This window comes from Hevea brasiliensis, chromosome 12 (assembly GCF_030052815.1).
Source record: "Hevea brasiliensis isolate MT/VB/25A 57/8 chromosome 12, ASM3005281v1, whole genome shotgun sequence".
NCBI lineage: Eukaryota > Viridiplantae > Streptophyta > Magnoliopsida > Malpighiales > Euphorbiaceae > Hevea > Hevea brasiliensis.
The window spans coordinates 84,569,431-84,586,010 of record NC_079504.1 but is presented as its reverse complement, the minus strand read 5'-3'; the positions used below and the strand labels follow the sequence as shown (position 1 = coordinate 84,586,010).

At 37.0% G+C, this 16,580-nt stretch overlaps 1 protein-coding gene and 1 non-coding gene across 2 annotated transcripts; both read left to right on the top strand.

The window, feature by feature from the left end:
* Nucleotides 1-7,686: 7,686 nt before the first annotated feature.
* On the top strand, nt 7,687-7,793 carry LOC131171647 (small nucleolar RNA R71). Its single transcript, XR_009142305.1, has one exon. It is a non-coding gene; the product is annotated as a small nucleolar RNA R71 (small nucleolar RNA).
* A 5,449-nt stretch (nt 7,794-13,242) lies between these two features.
* Nucleotides 13,243-15,887, top strand: LOC131171245 (uncharacterized). Its single transcript, XM_058130715.1, has 5 exons — nt 13,243-13,656; nt 13,749-14,087; nt 14,525-14,847; nt 14,965-15,077; nt 15,688-15,887. The coding sequence occupies exons 1-5, from the start codon at nt 13,243-13,245 to the stop codon at nt 15,885-15,887; spliced, it is 1,389 nt and encodes a 462-aa protein (XP_057986698.1).
* The last annotated feature ends 693 nt before the right edge of the window (nt 15,888-16,580 follow it).

The window sequence follows — 16,580 nt, the reverse complement described above, 5'->3', positions numbered from 1 at the left end:
TATAATGACCATAACTTGGTCTACTTAACTCAGATTGACCTAAAATTTTTCCCTGCATTCTATAAGACATAGATCTACAAGTTTGTAGTTTTGACCGAAAATCGAAAATCGAGGGAACTAGGTCGTCTGGCTAGGTCAAACTAGTATCCCGGAATCCAGCAATTTGCAATAAAATGCAAGGAAACACAGTATACATAGAAATGAGTTTGGTAAAACGTACCAACCCGAAAACCCTGTCGAATGTGACATATTAATGACACTAAAACCTAATTTACCTAAAACGCATCGAGGGTCGGTATATTAGGTGATTGAGCAAATAATAGCCTTCAGTGAATTACTTATCGAACATTATCGTTAGAGACGCTTTAATTTAGTAACACTTCAAATTGTGTTTCTCGATACCAAAGACTCGTGAAAAGGGAAGGAAATCAGTCTATCAGAGGTTTGTGCACAATAACTATTTCTTTTGAATTATTTTCAATTGAAATAAATTATGGCTATTTGCATATTATTGTTTTAAGTTGTGAAATTGTGAAAAATGGTTTGAAAGATATTTGATCGATACTTATTGATTGAAAAGCACTGTAATTGATTTGAAACCACAGCTATCATGTACACTGATTGTATTCCTCGCTAGCTTGTCTAGTGGGATGAATTGAATTCCCTCTCTGGTTGAAGTGTTGAGGTGTGTGCCTGTTGAGGACGAATAGAATGAGTACTCATATTTTTGCTAGCTAGCTATGTTATTCCTCATTAGTCATTGACTTTTGGGATGAATTGAATACCTCATTAGCCATCGGCTTTTGGGATGAATTGAACTTGGGAACATGATTAAAGCTGTGTGTGATTTATTGATGCATATTGTAAGATTGTAAAATGAGTTTAAATTCTTATTGACATTCACTGTCTTTTGAATTTAGCTATGTTTTGATTACTGAGATTTATTGTAAGATTGTGTTAAATTCCTTATGACATTATTGTCTTGAATTTAACTAGAGTTTTAAGTATCCACTATTTATATGATTTATGAATTGTGATTTAAATTGTATTTGGTTAATGTTGTGCACCACTGAGACATTATCTCAGCGATAGCTTTTTATTGAGTAGACAGAGACTAGGTCGCTAGTACCTCCAATGAGAGTATAATGAGTATACCAATATTTTGTATTTTGTAATGTAATGTATGTTCACTGTATGTACATATTGTTGTTGGTTTTGAGCAGTTGTAAATAAAAATTGTACATTGAAGTTGTAAAATAATTATGAGTTATTTTGGCTTGTAAAAAAAAATTGTATTATATTTTCTTTATCTCAGTCTTTGAAGAATTACTATGGATTTGAGTTGAGAAAATGTTGGAGTTGAGATTTGGAAATATATTGAAGTGCTTTTTTACAGGTTTTCTGAAGAACTGTTTTATCCAAATTACAAATGGCACTCTGCCAAAATTTTTACAGAAACTCCAAATAATTCAAATGTGTTAGTTCTATCACTTCAGTTCACAAAAGTTTTTAACACCTGTAAATAGTGCTCACCACTGTAAAAGAAGTAAGAAAAGTTTTTAAAATCCCTTGTGGTGTATTTAATGGATTATTAGTAGACAGAGTTGGTAATTCATTAGATATACTACGGGATCATGTTATGCCTTACAGAGGGGTAGGGTGTGACACGAATATGGCATTGAACTCATTTATATTCATCACCCAGTCGACACTAAGGAGGCAAAATTCAATTCTGCCTCTATCTTCCCTGTCGGTAGGCCATAAGGTGGCCTTGAAACTGCCCAAAAACTCCAGTGTTGTGTCCCGATATGCAGGGAATTGGAGTTGGGCGAACCTTGTCCACCCGATACTATCGAGTAGCCCGTTGATCTCATCCTACAGCCCGATTTGCTCCAGCAGCGCAAAATCCATGTATTTTGTGGAGCTTATTTTCCGGGTGTGAAGCCGGGCGTACATTTCCTTATAGGCATCGTCACGGAATCCCCAAGGAATGGAGATTTCGGGTTGTGGAGCGGCTTATGGTTGGGGTTGCGGTGGAGGAGGGGCTGGTTGAGAGGGTTGAGGAGATGCTGTCCTTATTCTTGGGCATTGGGGTGTCGGCTGAGGGGGAGAAGGTGAGGATTCTCCTCCTTGCCTCGAGGAAGAGCCCATTCTTCACGCAGATCGCTTTGCAGGAGCTATTGATCAGTTTTTTGGGAAGGAGAAGAGTAAGGTTTGGTGAAGGGAGAAGAGATTTGAGGGGTTTTTATAGACTAGGAGGGGTAAAGATAAAGGGTTTTGCTTTTATGAATGGGTTTAAGGCGAGGGGAGCATTTAAAGAGCCATTAGGACTCTTCATTTCGCTCATTTCACGCTTCAGGAGTCGCATTTGCGACATGATACACGGGTCGTGTATCACTACATGGGTCTCGACATGTAGGGCCATATAAATTTCTGCCTGAAAGTTTCAAATTCTGTCATAGTACAGACCCGTGTAAATGAGCTTTGGGACCCGTGTAACTTACTATCTCTCTCAGTTAAAAAGTGCAAAAAATTTATGAACTTCCAGAAAGTTACACGAGGCATGTGAAACCAGTACACGACTCGTGTAATTTTCTGATTTTCCAAATTTTTCTCAAATGAAAATTTTTATCATCACAACACAGGAAATGGATGCAAAGGTTAGCAACAGAGCTACTTCCCCAATTTTGTCCATTTTTCTCTTTTGTGGTTTTGACTTGATGATTCCTCTCTCTCTTGTTCTCTACTCCCCTTTGCTTTTCCAGAAAGTCCTGCAAAATGAAATACTAATGAATATGAAATAAAAATCAATATGAAAAAGGGAAAGAAGAAAAGTTTAAAAAAATTTTGGGTTGCCTCCCAAAAAGCACTTGTTTATACTCTTTAGCTGGACTTTGCTTGTTTATGGTTTGTCAGTAGGATGGTTGAGGGTGCAATTGACTCCCATCTCTATGGGTTCTCCTTAAAAGTAAGGCTTCAGCCTCTGCCCATTGACCTTAAATGCACCTGAGGTTTCGCTCCACACTTGAACTGCTCCATGCGAGAAGACTTGAGCGACCTTAAAAGGTCTAGACCATCTTGATTTTAGCTTCCCTGGAAAGAGTTTCAATCTAGAATTGAATAACAAGACAAGATCTCCTTCTTTTATTTCTTTCCTTGCTATGTGCCTATCATGCCATCTTTTAGTTTTATCTTTGAAAGATTTTAGCATTTTCATACGCATCCTGTCTGATTTCTTCCAACTCATTCAGTTGTAGGAGCCTTTTTTCACCAGCAGCTTTAAGGTCAAAGTTTAAAATCTGAATTGCCGAGTAAGCTTTATGTTCAAGTTCGACAGGGAGATGGCATGATTTTCCATAAACCAGTCAGAAGGGTGTTGTGTCGATTGGGGTTTTATATACAGTGCGGTATGCCCACAGTGCATCATTTAATTTCATGCACCACTCCTTCCTGGATCTATTTACAGTTTTCTCTAGAATCCGCTTCAGTTCCCTATTTGAGATTTCTACTTGGCCGCTGGTTTGAGGATGATAAGGTGTGGCCACTTTGTGAGTCACTCCATACTTTTTCAATAGTGTTTCGAATTGTTGGTTGCAGAAGTGACTTCCTCCATCGCTAATTATTGCTCGCGGTGTGCCAAACATTGTGAAGATATTCTTCTTAAGGAACCTTGTGACCACTCTAGCATTGTTGGTTGGTGTGGCTATTGCTTCTACCCATTTTGACACATAATCAACACCAACCAGAATATACTTGTTTCCATGGGAAGAGGGGAATGGGCCCATAAATTCTATCCCCCATACATCAAACAATTCTACCTCAAGTATACTATGCAGTGGCATTTCATTCCTTCTTGAAGTGTTACCTGTTCTTTGGCATTGATCAAAAGCTAGCACAAAGAATCTCACTTCCTTAAACAAATGTGGCTAGTAAAACCCTGCTGGTAAGATTTTTCCTGTTGTTTTTGTGGTGCCAAAGTGTCCTCCATATAGTGATGAATGGCAGTGCTGGAGGATGCTCTCCATATCCTCCTCCGGTATGCATCTTCTTATTAGTCCATCATTGCATCTTTTGTATAGTAGAGGTTCCTCCCATGTGTAGTATCTCACATCATGTAGGAATTTCTTCATTTGCTAATAAGTCATGTTTGGAGGCAATACCCTGCATACAAGAAAATTAACAAAGTCAATATACCATGGAGCTTGGGAGAATGCTAGAAATTGCTCATCAGGAAATGAGTTATCAATTGGCAAATTCTCGAAGTCCCCTGTGTACTCCAATTTCAGCCTGGAAAGATGGTTGGCCACTACATTTTGGGATCCCTTTTTATCCTTGATTTCAAGGTCAAATTCTTGCAGGAGTAGAATCCATCAAATCAGCCTTAGTTTTGCTTCCTTCTTGTTCAAAAGGTACTGGATGGTAGCATGATCTGTGAATATGATGACTTTTGACCCAATTAGGTAAGATATGAATTTGTCCATTATAAACAACACTGCTAGGAATTCCTTCTCTGTGGTAGCATAATTGATTTGCACATCATCGAGTGTCTTGCTGGCATAATAAATGGCATGGAGCTTTTTATCTTTTCTTTGCCCGAGCACCGCTCCAACTGCAAAGTCACTTGCATCACACATCACCTCGAATGGTAGCTCCCAATCTGGTGGCTGCATTATTGGTGCTGAGATCAGGGCTTCTTTGATCCTGTTAAAAGAAACAAGGCAATTTTCATCAAAATCAAAGGGAACATCTTGACTTAACAGGTTGGTAAGTGGCTTAGCTATTTTGGAAAAATCTTTAATGAATCTTCTGTAGAACCCAGCATGTCCCAAAAAGCTTCGCACTTCCTTGACTGATATTGGTGGCGACATGTCTTCAATGATCTCAATTTTTGCCTTATCAATCTCAATTCCTCTTTCTGATATCAAATGTCCTAGCACTATACCTTCCCTTACAATGAAGTGGTATTTTTCCCAATTTAGGACTAGGTTTAATTCTTCGCATCTTTGCAACACCTTAGATAAATTAGCTAGGCAATCATTAAAAGTAATTCCATAGATAGAAAAATCATCCATAAAAACTTTCATGATATTTTCAATATAATCAGAAAAAATATCCATCATACATCTTTGAAAGGTAGCAGGGTTACAAAGACCAAAAGGCATTCTCCTATATGGAAATGTTCCATAGGGGCAAGTGAATGTGGTTTTTTCTTGGTCTTCTGGGTGAATAGGAATTTGGAAGAATCCAGAATACCCATCTAGATAACAGAAGTAAGAGTGTTTTGCTAACCTCTCTAACATTTGGTCAATGAAAGGGAGAAGGAAATGGTCTTTTCTGGTGGCACTGTTCAATTTCCTATAATTTATACACATTCACCAACCAGTGACTACTCTAGTAGGGATCAGTTCATTGTTTGCATTTTGGATAACAGTTGTCCCACCCTTTTTAGGAACTACATGTACTGGACTAACCCATTTACTATCAGAAATTGGGTATATGATACCTACTTCTAATAGTTTTAAAATTTCCTTCTTAACAACTTCTTTAATGTTTGGGTTAAATCTTCTTTGGTGCCCTATAGTGGGTTTACTGTTTTCTTCCATGGGTATCCTATGCATGCAAATCGAGGGGTTAATCCCTTTCAGGTCTTCTATTTTATACCCTATGGCCTTGTTGTGGGTCCTAAGTTCTCCTAGCGATTTTTCCTCTTCTATTTTAGACAGGCTAGCATTGATTATAACAGGATATTTAGAGTTTGAGTCCAGAAATGCGTACCTTAGCGAGGAAGGGAGAGGTTTAAGCTCTACCTGTTTGGCATTTTCCTAGAGCTTACTCTTGGTTTGTTCTTCCTTCAACTTCTCCATCTCGGAAGCCTTACCTAAGGGTAGGGGTGGATGAGCTACTAACTATTGTGCACAGGCTGCTATTTCTGTGTTTTCATCATTCGCTGTGTGGCTGTGCACAATACATGCTTCAAGAGGATCTTTAGGATGTTTCTTATGAAATTCCTCTTCAACTTGTTTGTCAATTATGTCAACCTTGAAGCATTCATCAGGTTCAAATTTGTATTTCATTGTGTCAAACAAGTTGAATTCCACTTCTTCTTCTCCTACCTTGAGGGTTAGTCGCTCATTTTTTACGTCTATGATTGCTCCGGGGTTGCGAAGAATGGTCTTCCCAAGATGATAGGAATCTGAACATCTTCTTCCATCTCAAGGACAACAAAGTCTACTGGAATGAAGAATTTTCCCACTTTGATGGGGATGTTCTCAAGTATGCCCACAGGAAGTTTAACAGATCGATCAGCCAATTGTAATGAGATTGTCATGGGCCTTAGTTCTCCAATCTCTAACTTTTTACATATTGATAGAGGCATTAAACTCACTCTTGCCCCAAGATCGCAGAGGGCCTTGTCTATTTTCTTGTTACCAATGAGGCAGGGTATGGAGAAGCTTCCTGGATCTTTCAACTTTGGAGGCAATTTGTTTTGCAGTATGGCACTGCATTCCTCTGTTAGAGCTACTGTCCCATAGTCTTCCAGCTTTATTTTCTTTAACAAAAATTTCCTTAAGAAATTTGGCACAGGATGGCATCTGAGAGAGTGCTTCAGTGAAGGGAATGTTGATATAAAGTTTCTGTAAAACTTCTTAAAACTTCCCAAACTGCTTGTCCAATTTGGCTTTTTGAAATCTCTAAGGAAAAGGTAGGGGAGGCTAGTATGGCTCCGGTAACTTCTTTTTCTTCCCTACTTCCTCTTCCTGATCTTTCTTGGCTTCCTCCTCTTTTTTCTCTGCTTGGCTTTTAGATTTTTCTAAGGTTTCCTCTGTCGGTTCTTCCCCTGGTTGTACTAAAGTTCTCCCACTCCTCAATGTAACTGCCTTGCAATGCTCCCTTGGGTTCATTTCTAGTTGACTAGGTAGTTTACCAGTAGCCTTACTTGAAGAACTTGCTTGCTATGCAATTTAATTTTCTAGCATCTTGTTATGGGTAGCAAGTTGGTCCATTCTGGAAGTTAGCTGTTTAATCAATTCATTCTGTTGTTATTGAGCTACTAGGAACCTTTCCATCATGGATTCCATGGTCATATTTGATTTGGGTAGCTGAGATTAAGGAGGCGGTGGTGGCTGTGCAAAGTTTTGGCCTCTGTTCTGAAATCCAGGAGGTGTTGGTGGTTTGTACCCCTGTTGCTTATTTATTGGCTGGTTCTGTTGATTGGACCATGAGAAATTTAGGTGGTTCCTCCATCCAAGGTTGTAAGTATTTGAATATGGATTGTTGGGCTGCCTCTGGTTGAAGTTTCCTCTATTATTCACATAGTTCATCTGTTCTGTGGGAGGTTCATTAAAGCTATTATATTCTGAACTCATGTATCCTCCTCCATAACTATCCTCATGTTGACTATTTGTACCAACTGCGTTGGCTTGCATTTTATCGAGTCTCTTTATGAACTAATTAAATTGAGCATTTATAATGCTTAGGGCATCCACTTCCAGGACCCCTACTGTTCTCCTTGCAGTTCCTCTTTCATTTGACTATTCATAATTATGGTATGCAACCCTCTCTAGAAGTTCAAGTGCTTGTGTCACTATTTTCTCCATTAGGTCACCTTCTGCAGCTGAATCAACTGTGCTCCTTGTAAAGGGTAGTAACCCATTATAGAAATTTTGCACTAGTAGCCAATCCTCTTTGCCATGGTGTGGATATTCCCTCTACAAGTCTTTATATCTTTCCCATGCGTCATAGAGTGATTCACCTTCTTTTTGTCTGAAGGTGTTGAGCTCAAGCCTTAGTCTTGCAGTCTTTGCAGATGGGAAATAACTTGATAGAAAAGCTTGTGAGAGGTTTTCCCAAGTGGTAAATATTCCAACTGGTTGAGAAAGTAACCACTTCCTTGCTCTGTCTCGAAGGGAGAATGGGAATGCTCTGAGTCTTATGGCTTGATCAGAAACTCCATTCATCTTGAATGTGTCACATAGGGCAAGAAAGCACTAGAGGTGATAGTGTGGATCTTCTATTGGTGAACTTCCAAACTGGATTTATTGAATCATTTGAAGCCATGCTGGTTTTAACTCAAAGTTGTTGGCTTCCATTGTGGGTCTGGTGACACTGGGCTAAAATCTTTGGACAGATAGAGCTCTGTAATCTCTCAAGAGTCTTGGTCTATCATTATTATCAGCCATGGTTGGAATTTTAGGATCTTCTTGATCGTGCTCTTGATGTTTCCTTTTGTGACACCCCTTACTCGTCTACAGTGTAGCCCCTTACTCGTCTACAGTGTAGCCGAGCAAGTTATGCCACTCAGTGTGTCGAAACACCAATTCATGTTTCAATTTCAATTAATCCTTTTTAATTCATTTATTTATAATTTTTTATAAGACTAAATTTTTTCGTAAATTTTATAGAAAATCTGGCAGAGTGCCGGCTATAAATTGGAAAAACAATTCTTTTAAACCTGTTAAAAACACTCCCAATAATATCATCACATTATTCTCAATCAACCTCCAATATATACTCAATAATTTCTCAATTCACTTCAGTATCTCAAAATTCAATTCAATTCAAAACACAGTCAACTCAATGAAAAATGCTCAATTTATTACTGAACATATTTCATAGATACTTACATCAAAAGCTTGATTACATGAATTTATAATATACATTATAGAAGGTTACAAAATACAAAATATCAAAATATCAAAGTGGCCTAATGTCCTACCAAATGCACTGCAATGTGAGGTGACTCTGAACTCTGAGTGCAGATATGAAGGCTCACCCTGTATGAGGCCTGCTGGACTCCCCAGCTATGTCTCCAGTACCTGCGCGTGACAAAAGTGACTCGCTAAGCAATTCTGCTTAGTGGTGACAATATAAAATAAAATAAAATAAAAACATGTGTACAGAATGTATATTTACATTTTTGGGTGAACTAAGTCTCAAATGTTTATTACAATATTATTCAATTGAAGTTTGGTAAGATTTATTAATACTGCCCGAGTAACCTATACTAGTTGATCGGATCGATAAACGTAACCGGTACTAGGTACTAAGTACTCGGACCATCACACCATCGGTCACATTGTGTCTCCTGTGCAATGTAATGTACCTAATAAGTCGTGATAATTATCGTGATTAAACCCGAGTATAACAACTCAATATCATAGCCAAAGGCTATTATGTCACGAATGGCATGGGAAGTCATGAAATACGTAATGGCATGAAGCCATATGCGATCGCTAACAGAACCCTATTGGCATGCCAACCTATCCAAACCAATCACATTAGGCCTACTAGGGCATTTAACACTTTTTATTTATGTAATTCTTTGAAATTTAATTTTTATGATTACTATTCATTTCATTGGTCAACCAAAATGTTGACTTTTGCATTGGCAATAGGTAAATTAGTTTAAATATTATCAACATACCACATTTTGCATTTTAAACTTGTTGGTATTGGTTGCCAATACCATCTCTAAGCTTAATGTGAATTGGACAGAATTTTCAGTTTTCAAGCTTTGGGTTTACTGTTCCATTAGTTACTGTTGCAGTGGGAATTTGGAAAAATGATCAACATAAAAGTTGTTCCTTATTTTGTCTAGTTGAATTTCATTTTTTGAATCACTCCATTTTGAGTTTCTTAGCTCAAGTTATGGTCCAAAAACTAGAACTGGCCCGATTGAAAATTTTCAGGGCTGACCATATCTACAGTGCAGTGAACAGTGACTGCAACTCAATTGTTGGATAGGTTCTGGTCATAATTTGGGGTAGGTTTCTTCATGAAAGTTGTTGGTCTATATCTCAGCTTATTGCTGGTAAAATTTCAGGTCAATTGGACCTTTCTACATTGAGTTATGACCAAATGAACAATCACTGTTCATTTGGTCATTCTGCAGAAACAGCCTGCAGGTCACCCGGATTTGAGCAAGTTTTTGGTCCACTTGGTTTGGTTTTATGGGCATGGTTTCTTCACCAAAGTTGTGCCATTTTGTGTCTAGTTTCATGTCCAATTGGCCAAACACTAATTGAACCTCTACAATTTAAGTTATGGTAGTCCAAACAGGCTGGACTCACATCCAAACCTGCAGGTCACATAAGGCAGCCACTCCAACCTCAAATCCCACAACCCAATTCACTTCATTTTTATTCAAACCAAACAAAATGGTCACTAATTGACCATTAAAACCTACTCCCATCATCACAAGATCAAAGTCTCATTCTTCAACCCAAACCCTAACTCAACATTTCAAAACCATGCATTATCATTGCATTTATCAATTCACTTATAAGATACACATTAAGGGCAGTCATACTAGCATGTTAACTCCCCAGAAATCATCACCATATTACCCTAACCATGGCTGCCAAAATTTAGGGTTAGCATACCAATGGTGTTTCATCAAATTTCTTTGTCATTTACACATATTTATAGTTCTTAAACATGAAATTAAAATGAAATTCAAGGTTTAGGTCACTAACCTCTTTTAGCTCAAATCCAAGCCAACCAAAACTTTAATTTTTCTTCAAAATTTTGCTGCCCAAAGCTTTCTCAAGGTGTGGGGTGAATTTTTTATGAAGACAACTAGGGCTTTTGGTGGAAGAAAGCTAGGGAAATGGAGGTTTAGAAGTTTGTTAATGGTGGTTATGGTGGAATGGTTCACGGCAAGAGGAAGAAGAAAGAAAGAAAAGTCTGATTTTCTTCATTTTCCAGCCCATTTGACCTCTTTTAAGTTAGTTTATGCCATGTGTCACCATGTAATTGGGTGAAGGCACACTAATGACATCATGTGATGTCATAAATTCTCATTTAATTCATTTTTTTTCTTTTCTTTTCTATTCATTTTCAATTCAATTTTTAGTAATATTTATTCATATTTTATGCTATAATAATTATTTACTTAACTGGATAAGTCGGCCAAAAATCATCTCTAAAGACGAAATGACCAAAATGCCTTCCGTTTGGCTTAACGGGCCAAAATTGTCTGTACCGATTGAAAAAATTTTCTAAGCATTTCCTTGGCATTCTAATGCCATAAGAACCTCAATAACCCTTCTCTGGAGTCCCAATAATTATTTTATAATTTTTTCCCCGGGTCTAGGGCTCCTAGTTGCGAGAACCGCAACTTCTCACTAGGTTACCCATCGCTAGGGCACCGGCTCATTTAACTTGGTTGTATTTTATTTCTAAAATTTTTACTAAATTTTTCTTATTAATATTTGAGTTAATTATGGTTCCTCACTTTAGTTTAAATATTTTTCCAGACGTTCTAGCTGTCTGGATCGACACTGGTCAACGGAACAGTAGAATGTACGGAGTTGCTACCGGGAGGGTGTTACACCTTTCCCTCCTGATGGCTCTTAAAGGTTTGTCTATCTCCGGATCACAGTCCAAAATTTCTTCTTCTGGCCTTTTTCTGGTCATATATTAGATCGGGTACCTGAGAGAAAAGAAAAGAGATAAAACAAATCAAATAAAATTAGATAATAAATATAATTGCCTAAATCAGCTAAATTGTTTATCACTTGATATTACTAAAGCCAAATTCCCCGGCAATGGTGCAAAAAACTTATTTCGCTAGTTTTAACCCCGCAAGTGCACGAATCGCTAACAAGTAATAAAATAAGTAAAGTATCGTTCTCACGAGGAATTTGATTAGTAAGTACCAATCTACATAGTAATTTTGACTATTCAGACTATCGAACAATGAGGTAATGAAAGTTGTTTATTTTAAAACATTAAAATGATAAACTTAATATGAAGTAATCTATTTTGAAACAATTCCAGAATTAAGATTTCACACTTGAATCTTACTATGGATGTTATCTTGTTTATTTATTGGATTGAGAATTGTTTTCCTTGATGAAAATCAGTCCTAAGGTATCCTAAATCCTCTCTCAAGACACTTAGGGTGTATTCTAATTAACTTAAACCCAACTTTCATGGTGATCAAATTAATTAAAATCCTTTAAGGTCTTTGACCAATTTTGAAATTCCACAAAGGTATCAGCCTATGTCTAGGTCAGAATTCCTAGGTTTAAGATCTTGATTTTCTAATATTAATCTTCACCTTTCAGTCCTTTAATTAATATTTACAATTAATACTAAGTGGGTACCGGCACATAGCATACATTAAAATCACAAAAAATTAAATTAAGGAACAAATCTCAAGTCCAATAAATAAAACTTAATGTTTATCCATAACAATGATTACAAGTATTACTCTCCCAATTCCAGAATATGAAAACTACTCACTCATGAGTTCAGTAAACATCATGATAAAAGGGTAAAGACAGTAAAAAGAAATCATATAGAAGAAATAAAACAATAAAAATCCGTTTAAGGAGATGGAATAAAGGAACCGAAGAGAGTTTACAGCTTTGATCTTATGGAACTTCAGCTAGAAAGACTCCTCTTAATACTGATATTCTTCTCCTCAAGACGGCTGGAGAGAGTGCAGAGTGCGAGTCTCTTTAAAACTCCTAAAAATTACTGTCAAAGGATCGATCCCCCAAATTGATGTTTTCTGCTTCTATTTATAATAGCTGTTATAGGGTTAGGTCATTTTTTAGTCCAAAAAGCCTTAGGAGTCTGATTTTAATGGGTAAACAAAAGCGGGAACTCGGGTTTAAAAACTGGCTGCCACATGGTACACAGCCCGTGTGTCACTACACGAACCTGGGCCGTGTAACTTACTAGAGTGGAATTATGGAGTATTGCATTGGCACAGAGACTTACACGGGTCTGTGCTGGCCACATAAGCCTGGTTCCACAGGCTGTGTACTTTTGTTCTCAGAAAGTTCTTCAAGCTTGTGCCTGGCAAAGACTTACACGGGTCCCAGCAGATTACACGGGTCCAATTACATGACCCGTGTACTTGTGTTTCTCCATTGATTCTCTTGGCTTTCTTCTGGTAAAGAGTTACACGGGTCTGTGGCTTTGCTTACAGGACCCATGTACTTTGTATTAGCAGCAATTCTCAGTCTCTTGACCTCTCTAAGCTTTCCTTTGTACTCCTATACTCTCGGGCTTCACCTAAACACTTGAAATGATGCAGAAAATATGGAATTAAGGGCTTGACAATAGAAATTACAAAAACTAATGAAATCAACTACTATGCATGAGATTACTTACCTAAATGTTATGAGATAGTGTATAAATGTGCTTAAAAACATCTATACAATTCAAGTGTATCACTTGAGCAAGGTACAACTTGATGAGCTTTTAGGAAATCTCATTAACTATGAGATGACCCTCAAAAGAGAGCAAATTGAGAAACCTAACAAAGCCAAAAAGACCATTGCCTTCAAAATATCTTCCGAAAACTCAAGTGATGAAGATGATGAGTTTGATGAGGAAGCATTGGCTCTAATGACAAGGAGAATAAGGAAGATGCTCGTTCAAAACAAGAAGTTCATCCCAAAGAGGAACTTCAAGAAGGACAAGGGAGAAAGTAGCAAGAGGGATCCTCCCACATGCTTTAAATGCAACAAGCCGGGTCACATTAGAACGGATTGTCCCAAATTGAAAAAGCCTTTCAAGAAGTTCAAGAAGAAGGCACTTAAAGCAACATGGGATGAATCAAGTGACTTTGAAGATGAGGAGATTGGTGATCAAGTTGCCCAAATGTGCTTCATGGCAATGGAGGAAAGCTCCAATGAGGTAACTTTAAATGATGATGTTGTTGAATTTCTTGTGATGAACTAGTTAATGCTCTTAAAGTTATGAATGATGAACTAAAATTAAGTTATAAGAGAAATAAACTTTTAAAAAGTGAGCTTGTGAGTTTAAGGAAAGAGAATGAGACCTCATCTAAGGTTGATAGACCTTTAGATAGTAATGTGCAAAAATCCTTAGATGAGCTTTTATTAGAAAATGAGAAGTTGAAAAATGAAATTGTTGAGCTAAAAACTTCTCTTTTCAAATTTGCTAAAGGAAAGGACAAACTTAATGCAATTTTGGACTCTCAAAGGTCTCTTAGCATTAAGTATGGACTTGGCTATAGTAAATTTACCCAAGCACCTCTTTCCAAGACCATCTTTGTTAAAGCATCTAGTTCTAATGAGCCTATTCCTCAAATGCCTAGTCTAAAGGTTTCTAATCCTAGAGGACAAGAACTAAAGACATCTAATGGAAATGAAACTAGAAAGATTTCAATTCATTAATATACTTGCAAACAAAATGTAAGTAGGACATATAGATCTAAAAGAGTTGCATCTAGGCCAAACCTTCATAGGGAACCTGCTACTAGGCCTCATAACTATCATCACACTCACCATGCCTCATGCTCACATTCACATAATAGTCTCATGAGACCATATTCACACTTTCATGCATATAGACCAAGAATAAGAAGGTTTAATGGTTATTGTCACTATTGTGGCAAGTTTGGTCACACCAATTATAGGTGTGCTATTAGGAAAATCCATCTTGGATATGGTAGAATATTTGATTTTAATGATGGAACTACTAACCCCCAAGGACCCAAGTACATTTGGGTACCTAAAGTAAATTGAATTATCATGTATAGGTATGCTTGAAATCCTCAAAGCTTGAAAGCAAGTGGTACTTGGATAGTGGATGTTCAAGACACATGACCCAAAATGCCAATCTCTTCCTTTCTCTTGAAAAGAAAGATGGAGGCAGGCAAGTGACTTTTGGTGATAATGGTAAAGGTAAAATTGTGGGAATAGGTAAGGTTGGTAAGGAAAACTCCCCTATTCTTGACAAAGTGCTTTTGGTTGATGGTTTAAAACATAATTTGCTTAGTGTTAGTCAATTATGTGATAAGGGTTGTGGAGTTGTTTTTGAGTCTAAATCTTGCTTTGTGTCTAGGATGAGTGATAACAAAATGTTATTTATTAGTGAAAGAATTGAAAATATTTATGTTATCAATTTGCATGCTTTGTCTAACAAAGATGTCAAGTGTTTTATTTCAATTATTAGTGACTCTTGGACTTGGCATAAAAGGCTTGCACATGCTAGCATGGACCTTCTTGCAAACTTTAACAAGGATGAGATAGTTGATGGGCTACCAAAGATCAAGTTTCAAAAGGATAAGGTGTGTAATGCATACCAAATGGGTAAGCAATTTGGTATCTACTTCTAGACCCCTTCAATTATTGCATATGGATTTGCTTGGTCCTACTAGAGTTGCTAGCTTAAGTGGTGCATATTATGCTGTGGTGATTGTTGATGACTACTCTAGGTATACTTGGGCTGCATTCCTTGCTCATAAGGATGAATGTTTTGATATTTTTGAGAGATTTTCAAAAAGGGTTCAAAATGAAAAGGGTTTTCAAATATCTTCTATTAGGAGTGATCATGGTAGAGAATTTGAAAATGAGAAATTTGATAAGTTTTGTAACTTACTAGGGATCACTCATAATTTTTCTTCTCCTAGGACTCCCCAACCAAATGGTGTTGTTGAAAGAAAAAATAGAACTCTTTTAGACATGGGGAGGACTATGTTAAATGAATATAATTTGCCTACTTATTTTTGGGCGAAAGCCATTAATACGACTTGTTATGTTTCAAGTAGAGTTTTGATTAGACCTATTTTAAAGAAAATCCCTTATGAGCTATGGAATGGCAAGAAACCTAAAATAGGTTATTTTAGAGTTTTTAGTTGTAAATGCTTCATTTTGAATACCAAAGATAATTTAGATAAATTTAGCTCTAAAACTGATGAAGGTATCTTCTTGGGATACTCTACATCCAGTAAAGCATATAGAGTCTTCAATAAGAGAACCTTAGTTGTTGAGGAGTCAATGCATGTTGTATTTGATGAAGCTAACTCCTTTGGTCCTAGAAAGGATATTTTTTGTGATGATGATGTTGTAGGTAATCTTGATGAGTTGACTCTTGAAGATCCTCAATCTAGTGGAATTTAAGATCAACACATGGAAGATCCCTTGAAGGACTTGGGAGTTGATCAAGTTGAGCCTCAAGAGCAACAAGGTCAACCAGTTCCATATCAAGAAGTTCAACAAAATCTACCAAAAAATTGGACATTCAAGAAGGATCATCCTAAAGACCTAATCATTGGTGATACATCAAAAGGGGTAACAACTAGATCCTCTCTTAGAAATATATGTAATAACCTTGCATTCATTTCTCAAATAGAACCTAGAAGCATATATGAGGCCATTAATGATGAGAGTTGGGCACTTGCAATGCAAGAGGAGCTCAATCAGTTTGAAAGGAATAAGGTTTGGACCTTAGTTATGTTAGTAGTATGCCCTAGAGCATATCATTTAGTATGTATCTTGTACATGTTTTTATTAATAAAAGGCATTTCCACTTTTCCGTTTACATAATATATTTATGCGTAATAGAAAAGGTCCATTAATATTTTGTTAGAAATTCTATTCTTAGGTTGTTAAGAATATGAGTGACAGTATTTCTAGTACAAAGTATCATAAATAGGTTCACAATCGAGGATACTTCACAATAAAGACATGACTTATCCAGAAAGATTGTATTCATATTTGTTCCCAAGTTATTTATATGAGATATAAATAAGATGGAATGGTGAGTCTCATGCCATATGACAAACATGATAGGCACTTATACATGATAAGTAG

Excerpts from the sequence above, each read along its gene's own strand:
- LOC131171245 (XM_058130715.1), top strand. The coding sequence starts at position 13,243 with ATGACCCTCAAAAGAGAGCAAATTGAGAAACCTAACAAAGCCAAAAAG. Across the intron at positions 14,848-14,964 it reads AGGATGAGTGATAACAAAAT|GCTTGCACATGCTAGCATGG; the intron begins GTTATTTATTAG and ends TTGGCATAAAAG. Across the intron at positions 15,078-15,687 it reads GTGTAATGCATACCAAATGG|GTATCTTCTTGGGATACTCT; the intron begins GTAAGCAATTTG and ends AAACTGATGAAG.